The following is a 26,447-nucleotide window of genomic DNA, read 5'->3' on the forward strand; positions in this document are numbered from 1 at the left end:
TACACAAACTCAATGCACAATATAACTTCACCATTGGGTACCTTGTCCACTTTCAGTATTTTCTATTAAATCAGACACGATGCTGTAGGCTATATTATTCATTTTTCTACAGTCTTCATTTTAAATCCAAAGTAATACCGAGCAGCCCAGACCGCCGAATGTGTCAGTTTTGGGATTATGATAAATGCATAACACTTAATAATAAAAAATTATGAAATGTAAACTATTACCACTCCCACTCTACTTTTCATTTATGATGGAATAATACACATTTCATTTATAGCAATAACAGTATGTTATCTCATTATGAAGAAATATTAAATAAACTTTTTCTTGCAGAGAAATAAGTAATAAAACATCACAAATACTTAAAATATGGCAAGATATTAAATTAATATTCCTATAAGTCACAAATTTTAAAGCTATCTTGCTACTTACAATAACTTGATCCTGTAGCAGCACCTGCAGGTCTGTGAAGACCCATACGGGAAGAAACATAAAAAGAGCAAGGCGACCAAGTATATGCAACAACCGTAAGTGATGGACACCAGTATCATGTAACACCTGCAAATAAAGAGAGAGAGTTGAGAAGTGTATACATACTTTGCATTTTTTATGAATGAATAACTTGATGAACTGAATGTGTTACAAGAATAAAAACTTTCCTCTTTCAGTTAGTTCACCTATTACTGATGCAAATATTTGTGGACAAATGTGGAAGTAACTGCTCACTGTTAAAAATGACAATATCGACAATATCTTTTTTGAGATGGAGAACGTCCTCAACACTGGGAAGTTATCCGACAATGCAGCTATATTACGAAAAGGATAGATTGCTACTCACCGTAAAGATGACATGTTGAATTTCAGGCAGGCATGACAAAAGGACTGTTGCATATAAGCTTCCAGTTAAATTCTTACTCAGAAAGGAAAAACACACACACAGTCACAAAAGCATGCACACCTCATCCGCACATGACTGCTATCTCCAGGTAGAATATATCTATAAGGCAGTTTATGCAAGAAGAGGTACTACCTAAAACAACCAAGAATTTCATTGTATTGGTCAAACCAGTAGCAGAACAACTGTCTGCCACTAGATGGCTCGAGGTACACTGCAGCACAAAATTGTGTCATCTTTGGCGCATGCAATTGTGACTTGTAGTGGTGTGTGACAGGACATGTTTCAGTGCTGCTGCGAGTTGTGAAATGGATAATGTGATGGAGCAATGGACCTGAATGAAATTCTGTTTTAAGTTGAAGGAAGTTGCAGCTGAAACCCACTGCATGCTGACATAGGCATTTGGTGAGAGTGCACCAAGACAAGCAAGAACATTTGTGTGGTTCAAGTGCTTCAAGGAAGGCAGTGAATCTGTTGAAGATGGTAAACATTCTGATCGACTGTCAACATGCGCTACACCAGAAATGATCATGAAGGCGCGTGACGTGATTTACGAAGACTGAAGGTACACAATTCACAATGTTTGTAACAGACTTGGATTGATGTACAGTACATGTCAACAAATTCCAGCCAAAGAACTAAACATGAGATAAATTGCAGTGAAGATTGTCCCTTGTCTTCTCAGCTCTGACCAACGAAATCTCAGGTTTCACATGTGCACTGAGATACAACAAAGAGTTCAAGAATGTCCTAAATTCTTATCCAAAGTCATAACAAGTGAGAAACAAAGCAGTAATTATTACAATGCAAAATGTCATTTTCCCCAAGGTTGAAAAAAGCTTGACAAATTCGCTGCAACATGAAATCAATGCTGCTCATTTTTTTCGACATTTCAGGAATTATGCATAAGGAGTTTGTTCTGCCTGGTCAGACTGTCAATGGGCAGTTTTACTGCGATGTTCTGATGTGACTGAGGGAAAATGTTCGGCACGAACAGCCAGAGATGTGGAAAAAGGAAGACTGCTTGTGCAACATGACACTACACACACACACACACACACACACACACACACACACACTGCTCATTGTGAAGGAATTCTTGGCCAAAAACAGCATGGTAATGGTCCCCCACCTATTAATCAGACCTAGCCTTGTGAGACTTCTACATGAAGATGAAAATCACATTGAAAGGGTGAAGTTTTGATCCAACTGAAGACAGCCAAGTGGGATCCCAACGGGTCCTGAAATTCCAGACATTCTTCCAAAAATGGGAACAATGCTGGAATCATTGCATACATGCAATCACAATTGCTATCGGAACATGACTGTGGTATGAGCCCCTGCGTTGCAGACTTTATAGGAGCACTGCAAGCACAGATAGGCCAGCATGGCAGGCATTGTCCACGCATAGTACTGTGGTGGTGACAACAGTGCTCACACATTATAGGGGCTGTTGTCTACGTCAAAGCCTTCTGGCGGGCTATCAAAACTGTCAGACTGGGATACCAGAATATTGGTCTGTAATTTTCAAGGTGTGTTCTTTTACCCTTCCTGTATACAGTAGTCACCTGTGCTTTTTTTTTCTTCTTCAATTGCTTGTGACTTTGTGCTGGGCAAGAGATTCACGATAAATGCAAGCTAGTGAGGAGCCAATGCCATAGAGTACTCTTTGTAAAACTGGGCTGGGATTCCATCCCGACCTGGCAACTTCTCTGTTCTCAACTGTCTCAGCTTTTTATTTATGCCAGGGATGCCTATTAATAAATCATCCATACAGGACTCTGTGGGATAGTAAAATGACAGTATGTTTGTATGATTCTCCTGCATGAACGATTTCTTAAATGCAGAATTTAGAACTTCAGATTTAGTTCTTCTATATTCAACTGCCAAACCAGGCTGGTCAATGAGTGACTGGATGTAAGCCTTAGATCCGCCTAGCAGCGAGCGAGTTGGTGCGGTGGCTAGCACACTGGTCTCTCATTCGGGAGGACAACAGTTCCATCCTGCATCCAGCCATCCTGATTTAGGTTTTCCGTGATTTCCCTAAATCAGTTTAGGCAAATGCCAGGATGATTCCTTTGAAAGGGCACAGCTGACTTCCTTCCCTGTTCTTCCCTAATCTGATGAGACTGATGACCTCCCTGTTTGGTCTCCTCCCCCAACCCAACCCAACCCTCAGCCTAGCGATTTTATATAGGACAATAATTTTCTTGGGTTCCCAGCCAGATCTTTCGCTAAGGTATTTTGATGATGATGATGATGATGATGATGATGATGATGATGATGATGAGGATTGTAGTTATATGCTTCACACAGAGACCTTTTCACAGTGCACCAACCCCATTTTTGATAAACAACTTCAAATTACAGAGTTCAAACCGTCATCAAGGTTCTGGGCTTCATAAAACCCCACACCTTACAACACTTATTTGAACAGAATTCATTCCGCACTGAGAGACTGAAGCAAGAGCATGTCATGGATGTGAGAGGAGTTTTGCAGCATGCTTAACACGAAGACACATATGGCAGACTGCTGTATGGCTGAGCAGGCGCAGGCAACTGCTCCTGCTCAGACAGCTGCCTCATCTGGTCCGCCAAGTAAGTCAACTTCCGCCAAGACAATGGAACAAGCCATGGATATGGAAGCATGTGCCACTACGCCCACACCTCCTGCTGCCAACAACACCACTGCGCCAGAGGGCGCACGGAGACTTTGCCCGAAGAAGGAGTCCATGACTGCAATTATGGTGGAGTTCAAAGACATCTGGCAGAAAAAGGAGAAGAAAGAACAGCCAACAGGCCATCCACTGAAGTGGGGAGAACCCAAGCACAAGCTGACCTGCTAGGTGAATGCAGCACCTGATGATGGTGAAAGGAAGAAGAAGTTGGCAGCCAGCATCCCGAGTGCCAACAAGGGATGCAAACAGAAGATCATCATTGATGAGTGAGGCTGGTCTGGCCTACTTTTGCACCCAGACAAATAAGTTGCACACAATCTCCAGAGGCAGACGGCCACCCCGAGTTGCAACTCAGCGGCTCTGGAGGTATCTTTGCTGCTCTTCACGAGGTGGCAGAGGATGCTACCATCTCACCAGAGACTCCTTAATCCACTACCTGCAGCAATTAAGCACCTGAGGCCACCTCCGATCATCTATGAAGTGAGGAGTGACTAATCTGAGTTCCTACAACAGATATCGCAGTGGACAAATCAAGACTGACACTGCAAAATCTGTGGGAAAGGGCCTTGTGCGCATTTTATCTGTGTGACTGTGAAGACTACCGTAGCATATCAAGTGAGGTGGCCGACAACCCTCTGCTGTTCTACACCTACACTAAGGTGATCAAGATCGTACTCCAGGGCTTCCCACAGACCATGAAGCTAGATCACCTCCAGAAGACATTGGAATGACTTGGGTTCAGGATTCACACTGTGGCACAAATGAAGCCCACAAACACTGGTGAAGAGAGGCCACTACTGCTAGCTGGGCTACAGACAACTCCATTAACTGGAGTCTGTTCGGCCTCACACTGCTAATGAAGATGGCCTTCACAGTCGAGAACTTGAAGTTGCAGAGAGGGCCGCCAGGCACATGGCACACCACTACTCAATGCTTGACATCTGTGTGAAGTGTGGCAATCATTCCAGCAATCAATGCACACTCAAAAGAGAAGATACACCAATGTGCACAAACTGTTGTGGGCTGCATGTGACGAGCTACAGTGGCTGTGAATATCTGGAAGTCACGATAGCTCACCAAATGCGGCGTACCATACAGGGAGCCACAAAAGGCAGCACCAGCATGCCCAACCCACCATCCGCACCCCTGCCAGAAGCAACATGCCAGCAACGGGAGGAGGTGTGACATCTGATGACTGCACCCAGTCACGCCTCTTGGTGCAAGCAAGGTGAGAGGCAATGCTGGTGCAGATATGACACAGCATCCGGTCACCATCACTGCACTCTGCAGGCGCAGACGACAGCTCACTGCACGAGCTTGAAGTGCAGGGTGGCCCACCCAGCAGAAGAGGACCAGGGGTGACACCAAAGAACTGGAAGGCTGTGACAGCGGCAATGCTGAAACCACTGACCACAATGCGTTGGCACCACTCAACAACAAACACTGATGCCACAAGAGAAAGTAACATCAGCAGCCTGGTCAAAGTGCTAACGACCATGTTCCATCAAATGATGGGCATGATGGAGCACATGACGAAGCAGTGCAGATAGTTGTGCCAGCTGCTAAGCGGTCCACTGATAGGCAGTAGATGGCACAATATCACCGGTCAACATGTCCATGGTCAGCCTACTGACCTCCATCACACTGCTGTGCTGGCACCAAGAAGAAGATAAATCTGAAAAGGGTCTACCCGAACATGATCAGCTGAGAGTCTACAACACAATCTTTAAGAATCTGGAGACAGAGGACCTACAAGTTCTGACCTCTGTCAACCCCAGAGGGATCAGCTACCTCCGTGAAGGCACCTTTGTCAGCACATATTTGAATGGATAAATTCACTCTCGATATCCAAACTTATTGTACTATTTCCACTATTTTCTCCATTATCAATATTTTGTCACAGCCACAAATGGAATCAAGCTTTACATTCAACTTCCTCCTTGATACACTGATGGGTTATCTAGCATGATGGAGGCATTGTCCCTTCAATGTGACAGGCACACTCTTCAGCAAAAAATGGGAAGTTTGGAGCTCTAGCACCCATAGCACACTATTTTCTTGCACAGTGGATATGTTTTGGTAGGGGACCAAACAATGACATCATCAGTCCCATTGGATTAGGGAAGGATGGGGAAAGAAATCAGCCACGCCCTTTCAAAGGAACAATCCTGGCATTTGCCTGAAGCAATTTAGGGAAATCACAGAAAACCTAAATCAGGGTGGCCAGACGGAGGTTTCAACCATCGTCCTCCCGAATTCGAGTCCAGTGTGTTGGCACAATATGTAATTTAACCAAAAAATTGAGAGTGGACTCAAGAACCTATGCTGTGTCCTAATAATGGCTGGGCTGTAAACATGAAAGATGTCCTAATACTTCATGAATATACATTTTTCCATTGAATACTGCCCTTGGGTTCCTAAAGGCTGAGCACAGCCTCACCCCATCCGACATAGATCATATATGCTTGATGTAGAGGCAGGATTTCCCAGTAACATACAAAGCTGAGATGCAATTCCAAAATCGGAGAGCTTACATTGTCCATGCAGCTGTGGTAGCCACAACACTACAGTGGTGTAATGGTTAGCACATCTGCCTAGTAAGCAGGAGAGTCAGGTTCAAGTCCTGGCTGTGGCACAAGTTTTAATTCATTGCTTCCGCTTTTATTCAACAGCAACACGTTTAGTGTGGTATGGGTATGTTCCGGCATAACAACAAGTGCCGGCACGACGATGATAAAGAACAGAAAAGCAAAGAGGGCTATGAGATGACATCAGTCAACAGCACGCTGATTAGGATGACACCAAGACAGGAGCAGCATCTAGACAAAGAGAATATAAGTATCGCTCCAGCTAGTCACGTGACAGTGGAAGACGAGCCGTCATAGAAACACTACAGCAGTGACTTATGAACTCTCTTGTTTTGCTTGCATTGAAATAGTATATACCGAAGGACATTGATTATCTGCATGTTGCCGTTTGCTTACGACACAACTCTGTGAATATGCAAAGTTAAGTACTGTCAATTTAACTTACTGCAATAAACTCCATTAATACGATTTACTTGAACTGTTGTCTAGCAACCCAAGAAAACAGCTTCCTAGGCACCCTATATTAGACAAGTGGGCAGGATACTACAGGGTCCACGGCAACTGTGTAATTAGTAAACATGGTAGGTTCCACTTACAGCTGTAAAATAATTTTTTATTTATTGTTTTTAGTAGTACTACTCATCTCCAGACAGAAGTCTCAAATACAGATATCCACACAGACATAAACACAGCCACTAACCCAAAAATCAGAGGAGTAGGAATGGTGTTCAAGTAACAATGTGCGTGAGAAATCACAAAACGAGATAAAACCCATAACAGTATCTTATTTTTACATTCAGAGGGTCCTGCCTGACAACTGAGTAACACACTTTAGACATGTATCTTGCAAGATCATGACAGTAGAATCAGAGAAATTCAAGCTCATACAGAAACTTAACTTACAATTGTTTCTCCTGTTCACCACTTGTAAATGGAACAGCAAAGTGAGTTAATAGGTGATAGATGTTATAGGGTGACTGTGTTGTCTATGGTGTCTAAGGTTTAGCATGACTCATTGCTAAAATGGAGGTCCTGGATTAGAATCCTGATGACCATCTCAGATTTTTTGTGATGAAAATGTGGCCAACAGGGTGTACTAAAATGAGTAGTTTCCTAATAAACTACCAAACCAGGCACACAAGTTGTTGTACTGGTGTCAAATCAAAAGTCTTGGTTTGTTGGTTGGTTTGTGGGATTGAAGGGACCAGACAGCCAGGGCCATCGGTAAATCAAAAGTCTTTCCACAGGCTGAGAACCACATATGTTCCAATAAGGTGTAAAGATATAGATCGGCTAGGTAAACTGGCTGACTTTTGATCAAAAACAAATGCAAAATTTGTCCGAGTATCAGTAACGCAACCAAACTATTTTGGGTTTCCAATTAAATTGCACTCGCAATACTTTGGAAGTTTACTTTGGTAATATCAGACTTACAGAGAGGGACAAACTTTCCAAAGCTCCACAGAGGATGGCTGCTAACAAGTAGCAAGAACCATGGGACATTTCAACAGCACATTATTCAAATCAGATGCTTAAATTATGCTGTTTACCTGATTTTGTGTAGCACTCTTATGGCAATTACTTATGCATGATATGAAGAGTAGGAGCTCACACGGAGCTATTATTCTGTCATACTACAGTTTTAACATAATATGAACTACTGCAATTTTCATTCCCTTCCTCTTCTCACAGAAAGTGTTGTTGTTGTTTTCAGTCCTGAGACTGGTTTGATGCAGCTCTCCATGCTACTCTATCCTGTGCAAGCTTCATCTCCCAGTACTTACTGCAACCTACATCCTTCTGAATCTGCTTAGTGTATTCATCTCTTGGTCTCCCTCTACGATTTTACCCTCCACGCTGCCCTCCAGTGCTAAACTTGTGATCCCTTGATGCCTCAGAGCATGTCCTACCAACCGATCCCTTCTTCTTGTCAAGTTGTGCCACAAACTCCTCTTCTCCCCAATTCTATTCAATACCTCCTCATTAGTTACATGATCTACCCATCGAATCTTCAGCATTCTTCTGTAGCACCATATTTCAAAAGCTTCTATTCTCTTCTTGTCCAAACTATTTATCGTCCATGTTACACTTCCATACATGGCTACACTCCATACAAATACTTTCTGAAACGACTTCCTGACACTTAAATCTATACTCAATGTTAACAAATTTCTCTTCTTCAGAAACGCTTTCCTTGCCATTGCCAGTCTACATTTTATATCCTCTCTACTTCGACCATCATCAGTTATTTTACTCCCTAAATAGCAAAACTCCTTTACTACTTTAAGTGTCTCATTTCCTAATCTAATTCCCTCAGCATCACCCGACTTAATTTGACTACATTCCATTATCCTCGTTTTGCTTTTGTTGATGTTCATCTTATATCCTCCTTTCAAGACACTGTCCATTCCGTTCAACTGCTCTTCCAAGTCCTTTCCTGTCTCTGACAGAATTACAATGTCATCGGCGAACCTCAACATTTTTATTTCTTCTCCATCGATTTTAATACCTACTCCGAGTTTTTCTTTTGTTTCCTTTACTGCTTGCTCAATATACAGATTGAATAACATTGGGGAGAGGCTACAACCCTGTCTCACTCCCTTCCCAACCGCTGCTTCTCATTCATGCCCCTCAACTCATATAACTGCCATCTGGTTTCTGTACAAATTGTAAATAGCCTTTCGCTCCCTGTATTTTACCCCTGCCATCTTTAAAATTTGAAAGAGAGTATTCCAGTCAACATTGTCGAAATCTTTCTCTAAGTCTACAAATGCTAGAAACGTAGGTTTGCCTTTCCTTAATCTATTTTCTAAGATAAGTCGTAGGGTCAGTATTGCCTCACATGTTCCAGCATTTCTGCGGAATCCAAACTGATCTTCCCAGAGGTCGGCTTCCACCAGTTTTTCCATTCGTCTGTAAAGAATTCGTGTTAGTATTTTGCAGCAGTGACTTATTAAACTGATAATTCAGTAATTTTCACATCTGTCAACACCTGCTTTCTTTGGGATTGGAATTATTATATTCTTCTTGAAGTCTGAGGGTATTTCACCTGTCTCATACATCTTGCTCACCAGATGGCAGAGTTTTGTCAGGACTGGCTCTCCGAAGGCCATCAGTAGTTCCAATGGAATGTTGTCTACTCCCGGGACCTTGTTTCGACTCAGGTCTTTCAGTGCTCTGTCAAACTCTTCACGCAGTATCGTGTCTCCTATTTCATCTTCATCTACATCCCCTTCAATTTCCATAATATTGTCCTCAAGTACATCGCCCTTGTATAGACCCTCTATATACTCCTTCCACCTTTCTGCTTTCCCTTCTTTGCTTAGAACTGGGTTTCCACCTGAGCTCTTGATATTCATACAAGTGGCTCTCTTTTCTCCAAAGGTCTCTCTAATTTTGCTGTTGGCAGTATCTATCTTACCCCTAGTGAAATAAGCCTCTACATCCTTACATTTGTCCTCTAGCCATCCCTGCTTAGCCATTTTGCACTTCCTGTCGATCTCATTTTTGGGACGTTTGTATTCCTTTTTGCCTGTTTCATTTACTGCATTTTTATATTTTCTCCTTTCATCAATTAAATTCAATGTTTCTTCTGTTACCCAAGGATTTCTACTAGTCCTTGTCTTTTTACCTACTTGATCCTCTGCCGCCTTCACTACTTCATCCCTCAGAGCTACCCATTCTTCTTCTACTGTATTTATTTCCCCCATTCCTGTCAATTGTTCCCTTATGCTCTCCCTAAACTCTGTACAACTTCTGGTTCTTCCAGTTTATCAAGGTCCCATCTCCTTAAATTCCCACCTTTTTGCAGTTTCTTCAGTTTTAATCTACAGTTCATAACCAACAGATTGTGGTCAGAGTCCACATCTGCCCTTGGAAATGTCTTACAATTTAAAACCTGGTTCCCAAATCTCTGTCTTACCATTATATAATCTATCTGATACCTTCTAGTGCCTCCAGGATTCTTCCATGTATACAACCTTCTTTTATGATTCTTGAACCAAGTGTTAGCTATGATTAAGTTATGCTCTGTGCAAAATTCTACCAGACGGCTTCCTCTTTCATTTTTCTCCCCCAATCCATATTCACCCACTATGTTTCCTTCTCTCCCTTTTCCTACTCTCGAATTCCAGTCACCCATGACTATTAAATTTTCATCTCCCTTCACTACCTGAACAATTTCTTTTATCTCATCATACATTTCATCAATTTCTTCATCATCTGCAGACCCAGTTGGCATATAAACTTGTACTACTGTAGTAGGCGTGGGCTTCGTGTCTACCTTGGCCACAATAATGCGTTCACTATGCTGTTTGTAGTAGCTTACCCACACTCCTATTTTTTTTATTCATTATTAAACCTACTCCTGCATTACGCCTATTTGATTTTGTATTTATAACCCTGTATTCACCTGACCAAAAGTCTTGTTCATCCTGCCACCGAACTTCACTAATTCCCACTATATCTAACTTTAACCTATCCATTTCCCTTTTTAAATTTTCTAACCTGCCCAATCAAGGGATCTGACATTCCACGCTCCGATCCGTAGAACGCCAGTTTTCTTTCTCCTGATAACGACGTCCTCTTGAGTAGTCCCTGCCCGGAGATCCGAATGGGTGACTATTTTACCTCCGGAATATTTTACCCAAGAGGATGCCATCATCATTTAACCATACAGTAAAGCTGCATGCCCTTGGGAAAAATTACGGCTGTAGTTACCCCCTTGCTTTCAGCCGTTCAGAGTACCAGCACAGCAAGGCCGTTTTGATTAGTGTTACAAGGCCAGATCAGTCAATCATCCAGACTGTTGCTCCTGCAACTACTGAAAAGGCTGCTGCCCCTCTTCAGGAATCACACGTTTGTCTGGCCTCTCAACAGATACCCCTCCGTTGTGGTTGCACCTACGGTACGGCCATTTGCATCGCTGAGGCACGCAAGCCTCCCCACCAACGACAAGGTCCATGGTTCATGGGGGTAGGCACAGGAAGTGAGAAAAGGTTTAAAAGTAATGCCAGCCTCTCCTTTTGCAAATATGACAGAGGCATCCATTAAGTAATTTGATGACAAAACTGAATGTATTTTCATTTTTCCCTATACCTTATTTCACGAAACAACTTTCTGGAAGAAAGATACAGGCTCACTTAATGAACTAGTTTTGTCGTAATTCATCATTCAATACATACAGTAAAAAAATGTAACTGGGGAAGGATGCAATAGAAGAATAAACACAAACCCATTACACACTAACACATTTATGATGCAATGCTAAACATGGTGTTTAAATTGTACAGGACAGTATCTCCACGATAACAGTGCACTGACTTCAGGTAGTAAGTAACCAAATTTTAACAGAAAGATGAAATGGCAAATCCACCACCTACAATATCTCAGTTACTTTTAAGTTGATTAATTTTTTATCCCACAGGGCTTGGAGTCTTAGATACAAGATTATGGAACTGGCCAAATATGCTTACACCAAGTTTTATGCTGCAATACATGAGTTTTAGTTACAATAATAGGGCTATATAGTCATTACAAATCATCTGATTCTATGACACACACACACACACACACACACACACACACACACACACACACACACACACACAGAGAGAGAGAGAGAGAGAGAGAGAGAGAGAGAGAGAGAGAGCTGCTGTTATCAATAGCAGCAGCATATCAATTTTACAGAAGTGACTCTTGCACAAACTACTGCAGAACGAATTATCACCAGTGATCAGTGATGAGGATACACTGGTTTTATCTGGAAAATTCAACAGAAATATGTATAAATATGAGAACCTGACAAACCAAACATTATTAATGAGAGTGAACAATGTTCCACACAAATACAACTAATGCTGCTTCCAAAAAATGTGAGTTTTTCTCAGTTTTCAGTGCCCAAGAAACTATCAAAAAAGACAAGTTTACATGAATGAGTGGGGAATTTGGCTAATATGAGAACTTATGCTAGAGAAGGAAAACAGAATGTTCATATCAGATCACAGTTTTAGGACTCTTGAGGACACAAATTTCAGCACTCTTGCTGAATATAAGTTTTTGTTTTTAGTGACCTTCTTTGAAGTCTTTCCTTACAAATAATGTTATTGATATGGTGTACAATGGAAAAATATTGGCAACTATTTTAAAAGTTTATAAGACAGATTCAGTGTTTTGCAGTGAGTGAAAGGCCAACCTCCCTGGCCAAACTGGCAAGAAGAGCTGACAACAAAAAAACTCTCATCAATGTCCAACTCTATACTGCCTCATGTTAAAAATTATAATGTTGGACAACATCAAGTTGCAGACTGGCACCTGAATGTTTTGCGTGTGTGTTTCTCCCCCCCCCCCCCCCCCCCCACCCTCTACTGATGAAGGCTGTGGCCAAAAGCTATATGTGAATGTCTCTTAACTGTACCTGTTTGCAACTTGACATGTCTTCTTTACAGTAAGTAGCAACTATCTTTTCCTACATTTCTTTGCTTTACTTTTTTAATACTTATTATTTAAAACTTTAGATCACAATTACATCAAATCAGAATATTTTAATCCCACACGATTGTATGCTCATCACCATACACAACATGCACAAAACCTCAGTTAAATAATTTTATGCTAGTCCTGGTATAAAATACTGCTTCAGGAAATGAAGCTTAGCTTAATACAAACTAACACTTTTCCCAGATAAATGTGATTGGCAGAGCACTAATGTAAAATATAAGATGGATAATATAATAAATAAGATGGAGCCAGTTACTAAAACGTTAAAAGTCTGCTTCCTCCCGACACAGAGAAGAGTTCCAATTCCTCACAAAATTTTTAAATTCGAACTATACTCGTTCAATTGTTATTTAAAATAGAGTGCACATCTGCAACCAAAACATTTCATACCCTTTATCATCCATCGCAGCATCAGCCTCAGGCAAGACTTTTCAAAAAGCCGAGGGCCATTCAGACCTGCAGCTGCATGCTAAAGTAGTGTCAGCATTGCATTCTGTGAGGCAACCATCTACTGTAGCAGTGGGCCAGGTTACTTGATGCTGTGCCATGGTATCATGCTTCCGCAACTGTCAACATGTCAGGAAGTCTGCTACCATCATGACACATCCGGGTCCAACAAGTATGGTGCCCCTATCAGCCATTAGCAGAATTTGTTCTCGAACCCATTTTAGACAAGTGACTTTCTGGTCAAAACTGATTATTCGAAGGTCGACGTCTTTCGTGGCTGCATGTAAATCAGTGACAAACTGTGACACACATGTCTGTGACACTGGTGATCTACAGATTGTGCTGAGTGTGGAGTTTTAAATTTCACAGCGTGCCACACGCCATGCTTATGCTGAAATGTGGGACTACAGCAGCACACACTGATACTGGAAGTTAACCTATTCTGACCAGGCTCACTCCTATTGTAGAAACAGATTTTGTGCTTTTGTGTCTTCTTAGTCTTGATGGTCTCATCTGCTGTGTTTTCGTGATACACTGAGAAGTTACACGAGGTCCTAACTTTATTTCCTTTTGTTCTCTTATAAGAGAGATTAAATATATGAAAGCAAAAAGGTACTTTATGTTTCACGTGAAAAAGCCCGCGCTACGCACAAATAAGAACACAAACAGGTAAACATGTTTTAATGAAAATTATTTCAATAGTGAAAAAATCAGAATTAACTGACGAGAAAAAAAATTTTGATGCTATTTGAGACTTAGAAAATGAGATACAGCAGTTATATCAAAGAGGCACTATCTACTCCCTTCTAGATATTGTTTGCATATTTGCAAGTACATAGTTTCTTGAGCACACAAACGTGTAGATTTTGAAATGTTTGGATGACGCTCTTCCTATTCTTTCAGTTCCCAGGAGAGTAAAGAATTTACCATGTGACTTTTGACAAGAACTTCCATTAGGAACTCTGCTTTGGTCATTAATAAACTCTATCATCATTGCTGGTTCCTACATTTTGTTACTGTATTTCAATTTTTTTGTAAAAAGGACTGTCGCTTTAACACCGCTTTCTCCATTCCAACACCAAACTGCACAACAGACAGCTTTCATATGCACGCAATTTTGGCACTGACGTGTAGATGAAAATGACCAGTCCAAACAGAAGAGACTTGGCACAGGAATCAAGACGAGAAAGTTGATTGTATAAAACGGACCTTTGACTTCCGCCACCACCATGACAATTCCCACCCCAGTCATTGGTGCAATGATTTTGTCTCACCAGGCAGGATCATCAGATAGGTAAAGAAATTGTCTACAAGCTACCAGCGACACCTGATAGTTTCAAACTTAAACTGCTGCCGAGAGGAGGCCTCTCCATGGGTGATATCACCTGATACTCCAGGTGACTTCGAGGGTCCCGGGTTCAACACAGGGCATCAACAAAGCCCTGTCTACCACTCAGGCTGCACAGAGTGTGCGTCACTCGGCAGTCTCACCGTACTGCCGCAAAGCAGAACGCTGCCTCACATCAGCAAATACAAAAATGCTGCTGGCCACATTATGTTGAGAAGACATGCAGGTGCTCCTATGTCCACATCCACTGCCTTCCTTCTTATAAGGAAACTGTGCTTAATAAGGAATGTTGTTATTTAGCAAGCATTCTCAACTTTGCTCTCAGTGCAGTATTGGAAGAGCCTCATGCACAGATCTTGCTCATGTCATTCTGGGAAAGAAGTCAGTTTTTGCGAGCAAAGGTTGGGAAACTTACAGCGATCAGCAATAGATTGTTTTGTTTTCGTTTTTGGGAGCAAAAACAACTGGCATCATACACGCCCATATCAAGACTATAGAACACGAAAACAGAAAGGAGTTAAAAAATGACTAAACAGCAATCCCAACTGACATAAGAAGACAGCTAAAAAACAGGGACGTGGAGATAGGTCTACTCAAGACACCGTACAGAAACGGTGGTCCAAAACTAAAAATTAAATGGCCTTCACGATACTGCTTTGACAGCTAAAAAGTAAAATGCGGTCGACAGCCCACGCATTATTTACTAAAATGGCTGATAACTCAGACAGCAAACCCAAGTGGGAGCACAAACAGTTAAAAAATGGACATTCCGCCAGGAAGTCGCAAAGAGTTACAACTTGGGCGCAATGTGTACAAAGTGGTGGCGGAGTGCCACTTATCAAATGATGATGGCTAAAAAGGCAGTGCCCAATAGGTAACCAAGTTAAAATGACTTTCTCCTTGTGGGACGGCCGAGAAGAGGTCGTCAAAGCCCCTGGGAGAGACTTAATAATCCTGAGCATAACCCTTGAAGGAAGGACCAATGGTGATGCCAAAGGGACACCACCTCCTGACACACGACAACACAGAGACCGTTGGAGAGAATATAGGAACTAGTGGGCTGAAGTATGAAGATGGCAGCCTTGGCTGCAGCGTTAGCAGCCTCATTTCCCGGCAGACCAACATGACCAGGAACCCACAGAAACTTCACAGTGCCTCAACCAAGAGTGAGCAAGTTGGATTGGATTGATTTTTTTTTTGGGCGGGGGGGGGGGGGGGGGGGGGCGCCAAACAATGAGGTCACACGTCTTGTTGGATTACGGAAGAAAGTCGGCTGTATGCTTTAAAAGCAACCATCCTGGCATTTGCCTGAAGCGATTTAGGGAAATCACGGAAAACCTAAATCAGGATGGCCGGACATGGGGTTGAACTGATGTCCTCCCGAATGTGAGTCCAGTGGGCTAACAACTGTGCCACCTTGCTCAGTCTGTGAGCAACTGACAGTTTCCCTGCACACGTTGCACTAAGAGATGGGCGGTGTACAGTGCACAGAGGCTTGGAAGGGTGCTGAGAGAGTCTGAGCAGAGAACACAATTGAAAAGATGGTGTTGCTGGATGTACTCCGTGGCCTGATACAGGGCAAAGAGCTCAGCTTCCGATAACCATCAGCGTACACAAAGGTACTATTGCAAAATTCCATGCAAAGGTCGTGAAACTGAAAGCGATAGAGCAAGGTTGGAGTAGTGTCCTTAGGAAGTGAATGAAGGCCAAGGTTAACACAGACCACTTCACAAAGCCAAGGTGGTAAAGGGTTCACACCCACCAGGAAAGTTGCAGGTTGTGTGAAGTTACGTTGCCAATACAAGCGCCAAAAGTGGACTCCAGGAGGTAACAGAGAAAAGGGACATGCCCCATACTACAAAGACGGTGGTAGTTCAGCAGCTTGAGCATACAGACTCTCAACTGGGCTAGTGTAAAGGGCGCCAGTGGCCAAACGGATGCCACAGTCGTGGATAATGTTAAGACAGCATAGGAGGGATGGAAGTGAAGACACATAAAATACAGCACCCATAGCCGAGTTTCGAATGGACAAGGGACCAGTAAAAACGGAGAAGGGTGGTTCGATCGACGCCCCAGAAAGTACCATTGTGGACATGTAGGACACTGAGGGACCGCATACGGCAGTGGGAGAAACCATTTGCTCCACCAGAAATTCATACAGATGGTTTTGACAGTGGGAAAACGAAAACCATTGTCAATGCTCCAGGAGTTGGTTGGTTGGGTTAAGGGCGCTCAACTGCTGAGGTCATTAGCGAATGCTCCAGGAGTAAAGACGATTAAGACAGCATTGAAGATGCCGCTCAGTGAGACATATCCATGGAGAACTGCAACAGATGACAAAATCGTCAACAAAAAGAGCTAGAGGTGACCAAAGGGAGACAGGCCCTAATAGGGTTCATGGTGATAGCAAAGAGGACGACACTTAGGACGGAACGCTGAGGCACATCGCTTTCCTGGTTAAAGGTGTCCTACAAGGCAGAACACACATGCACCTTAAAAACTCCGTCTTTTAAAAATTCCTGTAGGAAACAGGGCAGGCGGTCATGGAAGTATAATGTGTGAAGAGTACGGAGGATACCAGCTCTCCAGCAGGTGTCGTAGGTCTTCTCCAAATCGAAAAACACAGCCATAGTCTGGGATTTCCGTAGAAAACCATTCATGACATGGGTAGACAAATTAACAAGATGGTCAACTTCAGAACACCGTGCTCAAAATCCACACTGTGCAATTGTTAGTAAATTGTGAGACTCGAGCCACCACACCAGCGGGGCACGAATCATACGTTCCATCACCTTGCAAACACAGCTGGTGAGGGAGATGGAGCAGTAGCTAGAAGGAAAGTTTCTGTCCTTACCAGGCTTAGGTATGGGTACGATGGAGGTTTCATGCCAATGTCCGGGAAATATGCCCTCTACCCAGATGTGGATGTATATGTTAAGCAGGAAGTGCTTGCCCGCAAGAGAAAAGTGCTGCAACACCTGAATGTGGACAGCGTCTGGCCCCGGAGCAGAGGATCGGGATGAACTGAGAGCGTGATAGTGCTCCCTAATAGTAAAGGCGGCATTGTAGCACTCACGATTCTGAGAAGAGCCGCCTCCACTCGTTTCCGATGGAGGACGGCAGAGTAATAGTGGGAAGAGCTCGAAATTTCCGCAACATGGCGGCCCAAGGTGTTGGACATAGCAATAGGGTTCACAACATCGTCTGCTACTGTCAGACCAGAAATTGGCGAATAGATCTTGGTCCCAGAGAGCCATCGGAACTTGGTCCACACAACAGAGGAAGGGGTGGAACAGTTAAAAGAATTAGTGAATGTAATCCAGCTGGCTTTTTTGCTATTCCAAAGAACGCGATGACATTGTGCACCCATCTGTTTATAATGAATGCAGTTGGACATCATAGGATGACGGTTAAAAAAGCGGAGAGCACGTCTCCATGTGCAAACTGCATCACAGCATGCATCAGTCCACCAAGGGACTGGGACACGGTGTGGTAAAGAGGAAGTGCAAGGAATGGAATGTTCTGCAGCAGTAAGGATAACAATTGTGAGATGGTCCACCTGGTCATTACAACTAGGGAAATCTTGTTCTCCGAAGGTCACCAGGGAGGAGTAAAGCCACCAGTTAGCCTTAGTGGAGCAGGTGGAGTAGGAGTCAGCAAATGGACAGTACATGGGAAATGGTCATTTGAGTAGGTGTCAGAAAGAACAGACCACTCAAGACGGGCAAGCTGGGCAGTGCAGAAGGATAGGTCCAAATGGGAATAGGTGTGTGAAAAGACTGAAAGGAATGTGAGTGCTCCAGTGTTAAGGCAGAAGAGGTTGAGTTGATTAGGAAGATCAGCCAAGAGGGCACCTCTCTGAAAGGTTCTGGAAGAACCCCAAAGGGGATGATGCACATTTAAGTCACCGAGTAGCAGAAATGAGGTAGGTAGCTGCCCAATAAGCTGAAGGAAGTCTGCCCTTGTGACATCGAATGACGGAGAGACATAAATGGTACAGAGGGAAAAAGTCAGGTGAGGAAGGAAAAGGCAACTGGCAACAGCTTGAATTTGGGTAGTCAGGGAGATGGGTTGAATATGAACACCATCCCGTATGAGCAGCACGACACCCCCATGAGATGGAATGCAGACCTCAGAGGGAAGGTCAAAATGCACTGTGAAGGATTGTTAAAGCTCAAAGCGGTTGTGAGGATGCAATTTTGCTCCCCAAAAGCAGAGTACAAGGGGACACTGTGATGCTACAAATGGCCGTAATTCCTCTTTGTGTGACCGAAGGCCACAAACGTCTCATTGGAGGAGAGTCCTGAGGAGGAAGAGATGAAAGGGTCTCACCTTGGCGGCTGCCGAGTGACAGCTTGTGAAGAGTTGCCGTCACAGGGCACAGAAGCAGGGGGATCTTGCTCCATGGGGCCCACAGAAGAATCAGCTTGCTTGTGCTGTTGGTCTGTGAACACAGAAAAACAGATAGTGGTGCACACAGGTGGCACGGAGGCTGGCCAGGCTAAGGTATCACAAAGCCACACCGTTGAAGAAAATCTTTGAGTCAGCAAAGCAGAAGACCATTTGCCTTTGTTGGACTTTGTCAATCCTTTCTGGTTAGTAGATGAAGACTCAGATGTTTGGCTGGAGGGACGTAGCAAGTTTTCATGGGAGTACTCCTTCCGCCCTTCCCAGCCTACCGGTTATGCAGTTAGTGGCTTCGCCCCATGATTCGAGAGTTTGATGGCTTGTTGCACAGCTGGATGTGGGGATGGAGTGCTACCTTGACACTAGGCGATTTCACAACCTCACAGCTGAATTTGAGGTCGCACATCCGCATTGCCATGTCCTTCATGGAGCGAGAGGTAACAAGAAGTATAGGTGCCTGACAGAAGAACACAGAGTTTGCAACTAGCCAATAACTTGTGAGCGACTGGGTAAGGCACTTTTTCCTTCAGCAAGATCTCTTGGATAGCCCACTCCTCAAAATACACGGGACAATCCCGAGAGGTGGCAGCATGACCACCGTTGCAGTTGATACGGCGGAGAGGAGGAGGCGGACAATCGCCCTTGTGCGCATCCCAAGCACAGGTTACACATTTGGCTGGATGTAGACATGGTGTTCTAGTGTGGTTGAAATGATGACACTGGTAGCAGCACATCGGGTTCGGAATGTACGGTCTGATTGTGATAATTTCATAGCCTACTTTGAGCTTGGACGGAAGCAACACTTCAAAGGTGAGAAAAAGACCGCAGGTGGACACTAAGGAGGAATCTACCTTTTTCATTACCCAATGAACGGCAATGACACCCTGATCACAGAGGTAAGATTGGATTTCGGCATTGATCAGACTGTCGAGCAGCCTAGTGTAAATAATGCCATGGGAAGAATTCAGAGTTCTATGGGCCTCAACACGAACAGGGTAGCCATGGAGAAACGAGGGGGCAACCAGTTGTGCTTGAGAATCAGAAGTAGTCTCCAAAAGCAAAGTGACGTTCTGTAAACAAGAGCAGGATTTCACAGGACCTGCAATTACATCAACACCTTTCTGAATAATAAACAGATTTACCATAGCGATGGACTGACCGTCTTCAGTATGTGAGACCATGAGGAACCGTGGTGCAGTTGGAAAGGTTTTTGAATGTTAGCCTCATTTTGTTTACATTTCATAGACGTTGATTGTGAAGATCATCGGCTCAGTGTGGGAAAATCCCCCATGATTGCCAGCATCTCCAATGGCGCGCTCCTTCCAACAGGGGCCCCCTTCACAAGGGGGCGCACCTGCCTTAGGTGATTGTTCCCACATCAGGTCACACCTCCTGAACGCCTGACAGAGGGACCAATTGGCAATTTGGGAAGGTTGCAGCTCAGGTAATCACCCCTCCCTGGACCTGACCTGTACCAGGTGGTACGTGCGAACCTTACCTGTCAACACAGGGTTGGGGATTACATGTTACCCAGTCACCTCTTACGCGTCACACATGTGGGCCAGCCTTCAGGAGCGCACAGGGAGGAAGAAGAAAAACAGGAACCTCAAACGCCGAAGCGGAGGAATGAGAGGGGAATGGAGACAAGGAAAGGAGAAGGGAACAGAAAACAGTGGTGAGACTCTTCGTATGTCAGTGACAGACAATGCAGAACATTCCCGATAACACCCCAGGCATGTTCCCCATGGGAGGGGAAAAAGAATAGCAAGAGGTGAGACATGCAGCATCGAAGGGAAAAGATGCTGCACAGGCTGGGGCCCAGTGGTAGCCAAGCACGAACCCAACAAAGAGTGGCGGCCCCCTACGGGGGACAACGATAGATGGAATCTGGAGTAGTATTCTTGGGAAGCAAATTAAGTCGTAGAATAACATGTGCCGCCGCATGACGCGAGGGCAATAAACGGTCCACACCCATCCAGAACGTAGCAGCTAGTGTGAAGTTAAGCTCCGAGAGTAACAGAAAGCTATCTCCAGGAGGTAATAGAAAAGAAGGGCATGCCCCACGCTGGCAGTCAAGGGAGTCATTGAAAAAGGGGCATAGGATGGGTGGCTGGGCATGGCAGACAAACGGCATGTGTATCTGCTGAGTCGAACATCATGCCTGTATGACAGTGGTATTTCAGCAGCTTCTGCATAGAGACTCTCAACCGGGCATAAGATAAATGGACATGCAAATGCATAGTCTAGTTTGAAATGGACAATGGATTGGAGCAAACAGAGGAGGGTGGTCCTATCCAATCCCCAGAAAGTACCACTTAGAATGTGCAGGACACTGAGGGACCTGGTAAAGCAGGCGGCCAGGTAAGACACATGGGTGGACCAAGAAAGTTCCCCATCAAGCATGAGCCCCGGCAATTTCGTAGTTTCAGTGATTGGAAGGGCAACAGGCCCAAGATGAAAAGACAGTGGAAAAAAACCATTGTGCCAGCAGAAATTCATAAAAATTGTTTTGTCAGTAGAAAAGTGAAAGCCATTATCGATGCTCCAAGAGTAAAGATGATAGAGACATCGCTGAAGACACCACTCAAGGAGCCAAGTCCACGGGAAACTGCAACAGATTGCAAAATTGTTGACAAAAAGGGAGTCAGAGATGCCTGGCGGGAGACAGGCTATAACAGGGTTAATTGCTATAGGAAAGCGGGCGACGCTCAAAACAGAGCCCTGAGGCATCCCGTTTTCCTGGATAAAAGTGTCCAACAAGGCAGAACTCACACGGTCCTTGAAAACTCTGTCTTTTAAAAATTCCTGAATGAAATGAGGCAGGCAGCCTCAGAAGCCCAGCATGTAGAGTGTACGGAGGATACCAGTCCTCCGGCAGGTTTTGTAGGATTTCTCCAAATCAAAAAACATAGCCACAGTCTAGTATTTCCGCAAAAAAATGCTCATGACATGGGCCGACAAAGTGACGAGATGGTCAGCTGCAGAATGGCGCACGCAGAATCCACATTGTGCTGTGATCAGTACATTGCAAGACTCGAACCACCATACAACATGGGCGTGAATCATATGTTCCATCACCTTGAAAAACACAGCTGGTGATAGAAATGTGGCTGTAGAAAGAAGGTGTTCGTCCTTACCGGTCTTAGGTATGGGTATGGGCATGACAGTGGCTTCATACCCGCATCTGGTGTGCCATCCGTCCAGATGTGACTGTACATATGAAGTAGAACGTGCTTGCCCTCCTGCATGATAAAGGTGCTGTAACATCTAAATGTGAACATCGTTCGTCCCTGGGGTAGAAGATCGGAATGCAGGGAGAGCATGATCTAGCTCCCTCATAGTGAAGGTGGCATTGCAGCATTCACTATTCTGAGAGGACAAGGGTATCACCGGAGCCTCCTCCACTCGTGTCCGGCAGAGGAAGGCAGGGTGACAGTGGTTAGAGCTTGAAATCTTCGCAAAACAGTGGCCTAAGTTGTTGGATATAGCAATGGGGACCACAATGTCATCGTCCGCTATGGTCAGGCCAGAAACTGGAAAATGTACCTTGGTCCTGACAGCCACCGGAGGTTGGCCCACATGACGGAAGAGAGGGGGGACTGTTAAAAGAACTAGCTTTTGTAACTAATGCAGTTCACCATTGTAGAATGAAGGTTAAAAACACAAGAGTGTATGTCTCCATGTGCAAATTGTATTGCAGCATGCCTCAGTCCACCAAGGGGCCAGGACACAGCACGGTAAAGATGAAGTGTGAGGAATGGAACATTCTGTGGTGGTAAGGATAACATTGGTAAGGTATTCTACCTAGTCATCACGAAAGGGGAAATGTTGTTTGGTAAAGATCACCAGGGAGGGATAAAGCTTCCAGTCAGTCTTAGAAAGCTGACAGTTGGGTTTACACATCAGTGGGTTAGGAGTCGGCAAATGGATAGCACATGGGAAATCGTTGCTCAAGTACATGTCAGAGAGAACAGACCACTCGAGACAATGACAAGCTGGGCAGTGCAGAACAAGGTGTCCAAATGGGAGTAGGTGAGCGTGGAATCTGAAAGGAGCATGGGTGCTCCAGTATTAAGGCAGATGAAGTTCAGCTGATTGGAAGGTCAGCCAAGAGGGCACCTCTCGGACAGATTCTGGAAGATATTCTGCCCTAGTGACACCGAATGGTAGTGGGATGTAGACATTACAAAGACAAAAGGCAAAGTGAGGAAGGAAAATGTGGAACGCAACAGCTTGCAGCCAGGTGTTCAGTGAGATGGTTTCACTATGAATGACATCCAGATGGGCACCATGACTCCACCATGAGATGAAGTGCCATGCTTGGGGGGGGATTTTAAGCAGACCAGAAAGAAATGTGAGAGGTCAAAGAAATCACAAGGACACAGCTTTGTTTCCTGGGGGCAGAATACAAGTCACTGTGATTCCAAAAGCAGCTGTAATTCCTTCTTGTTGGATCTAATGCCGCAAACATTCCAATGGAGGAGGGTCACGATGGGGAAAGGAGAGAAGGGAGAAAATAAAGGGTTGTCAACTCGGTGGCTGAAAAGTGCCAGACTTCGAAGATTCAGTGCTATAGGGCACAGAGGCTGTATAAGCCTGTTCCACAAGATCTACAGAGACATCAGCATTCTCACTGGGTTGGCAATGGATTTCAGGACAGAAAAATGATTGCCAGTGCATACCGGTGAAATGGAGGTCAGCCAGGTGAGGGTACCACGTGACAACACAGAGGAAGAGGATCTCTTAGTCAGCAAAGGAGAGGGATGTTTGCCTTTGTATGTCTTCTTACTTTGCGATTGGCAGAGGAAGACTCAAATGTTTGTTGATTGGAGGGATGTAAAAAGTCTTCGCAGAAGTATTCCCTCTGTTCTTTCCAACCTGCTGGTTGTGTAGCAGGTGATTTCGTCCCCAAAGGTGAAGATTTGGTGGCCTATTGCACAGCTGGAGTAAAACCGCTCATCGACATACACGGGTCATTCTCAAGATGAGGCTGCATGGTCACCACTGCAATTGATACAGCGGGGAGGAGGTGGTGGGCAATCGCCCTCATGAGCATCTCTACCACAAGTAACACATTTGGCTGTGTTTCGACAGAACATTCGAGTGTGGTTGTAATGTTGACACGGATAGCAGCACATCAGGTTTGGAATGTACAGTTGGACTGTGATGACGTCATAGTCTGCTTTAATCTTTGATGGAAGCACTACTCAATGAAATGTGAGAAAAAGAGTGTGTGTGGACACTAAGGTTGCATAAACCTTTTTCACTACACAATGGACTGCAGTGATGGCCTGATCAGAGAGATGTGTTTGGATTTCTCCCTCAGTCAGACCATAAAGCAGCCTAGCATAAATAATACTACATGAAGAATTCTGCGTTCTATGGGCCTCTCAACACGAACAGGATAGCCATGGAGGAGTGAAGCTGCAAGCAGTTGATTTGCTTGAAAATCACAATTGGTCTCCAAAAGCAAAGTTCCATTACATAAATGATAGCAGGATTTTACAGGGCCAGCAATTGCATCAACACCTTTCTGAATTATAAATGGATTAACCATAGCAAAAGATTGACCTTATTTAGTACGTGATACCATTAGGAACTGCGGTGCAGCTGGAAGAGTCTGAATTTCTAGCTTCATTCTGTTTACATTTAATACACGTACACTAAGACGGTGATTGGCTCATTGGGAAAAAATCCCCACCATTGCCAGCATCTCTGATGACATGCTCCTTCTCACAGGTGAGGCTCACCCACCTTAGGTGATTGTTCACACCTCAAGGTCACACCACCTGAACTCCCGACAAGAGGGACCAACTGGCAATTTGGGAATGTAACAGCTCAGGCAATCAACCCTCCCTGGGCCTGGGATGTACTAGGGAGAACGTGCGAACCCTACCTGTCAACTTGGAGCTGGGAATTACGCATAACCCAGTCACCTGTTACATGTCAGATGCATGGATCAGCCTTCAGCAGCACACGTGGAGGAAGAAGATATGAAGAGGAACTTCAAATGCCAACACACAGGTAGTACAGGAGATGTAGAATGGAAAAAGAAAAAAAAACAGTGGAAGACTGTTATGATATCAGGCTACTAAAACTTCAGAACACATGCCCAAAAATATGTTAGACATGTTCTCCAAGGGAGGGAAAAAAGAATAGCAGGAGGACAGACAGGCAGCACAGCAAGGAAATGGTGCTGCAAAGGCTAGGGCCCCAAGGTAGCCAAGCATTAACTCACCTAAGAGTGGTGAGCCCGAGGCAGGAGGGGGGCGGGGAGGTTGGTTGTGTTGTGTGTCATGCCCTGTGTAGTAGAGTGTGCACGAAATAAGAACAAGAACCTAAGAAAATGCAAATACAAATGTGTGTGAGAGAGAGAATCACAGGTGTAGGGGATAAATGTAGACACAGCAATATCATGCTGTTTCAGTAGTTCACAGGAGCAGCTAAAGCCTGAAATTTGGAGAACTGAATTTTCCCTAGGAGGAAGGCAGTCATGTGGCGTCAGCAACAGGCATGACTCAGCAACCAGCTGGCTGCTAAAATAATGATAGCATATCATTCTGCAATGTAGTGGTGGGTGGCTTCCTTCACACTGTAGCACAATGCTGTGCTTCTGCAGCAGTCTATGTGACTGGAAGCAGGCTCCTGTCACAACACATCCAGGCCCGATATGCACAAATGTCTCCAACTCGGCCATCAGAAGCACTTTTCCTGGGACTTCCAACTTCCGCTGGTGACATAAAGAGTCTCTACACCGCCACAAAGTGGACAGCTGTCTCAGACCGGCAAGGCCACACACGCTACTGGCCGTGTTTCAGCACATCACCACCCTGGTGTCCATATTGGCCACCTGGTTCCTGAGCATATACATTGGCCTCTCATATGGAAGCTGTGCTTAATAAAGAATGTCATCATCAAGTGAGCACTCTGTGATCACTGCAGGATTGGAAGATCCCCAATTGTTATTCCACACCCACCATCCTGGGACCGAAATGATGATCCCAGCTAGTACTGATCTCAGTGTCGTCTGCCAGTCTGTTGTGCCATTACACACAGTACCAACGTCTACTTAAAAGAAGGCACACTATTATAATATTGGCACTTATATAACAATATTGGCACATACGTAACATACTGGAGAGTCTACAGCCACAGGCAGCCACAGGTTAAGGGAAGGAACACTAAAATAATCTCTGTGTTTGTGTGACTGGATGTAACTATACCATAAGGAGGTGGTCAACTTTACCATCTTAAGATTATTCTCACTGATTTTCAGCCACACTATCTAACATACCCACAATTACCATCCTTAAAAATGATGGTAACTGAACACAGGAGATCTCAGATGACGCTACTCAATTTTCATCACTAAAATGTTTCGCAGCTGCATCTGTGATTTTGTTACTTTGAATTCCAATGTGCCCCAGTAACTGACTAAATGACTCATTCATCCTGCTTCTGCAGAGGAAACAAGGTATCCTGGATGTTCTGCAGGGCACTCTGTGCATTTGAGAAGATGACGCAAGTCTTTATGTGGGCACATTTCATGTGGTTGAGAGCAATCAAAACTACATATAAGT

At 44.3% G+C, this 26,447-nt stretch overlaps 1 protein-coding gene and 1 non-coding gene across 2 annotated transcripts in view; one reads left to right on the forward strand and one right to left on the reverse strand.

The window, feature by feature from the left end:
- The window catches only part of LOC126471291 (solute carrier family 35 member E1 homolog), an 85,794-nt gene that overhangs the window by 42,824 nt on the left and 16,523 nt on the right, over window positions 1–26,447 (reverse strand). Inside the window, exon 4 of the mRNA XM_050099410.1 lies at window positions 439–564. Coding sequence (XP_049955367.1) covers window positions 439–564 — 126 coding nt within the window. The remainder of the gene's footprint in view (window positions 1–438; window positions 565–26,447) is intronic.
- Window positions 6,143–6,214, forward strand: Trnat-agu (transfer RNA threonine (anticodon AGU)). Its single transcript has one exon. It is a non-coding gene; the product is annotated as a tRNA-Thr (tRNA).

This window comes from Schistocerca serialis, chromosome 3, assembly GCF_023864345.2.
Source record: "Schistocerca serialis cubense isolate TAMUIC-IGC-003099 chromosome 3, iqSchSeri2.2, whole genome shotgun sequence".
Lineage (NCBI taxonomy): Eukaryota > Metazoa > Arthropoda > Insecta > Orthoptera > Acrididae > Schistocerca > Schistocerca serialis.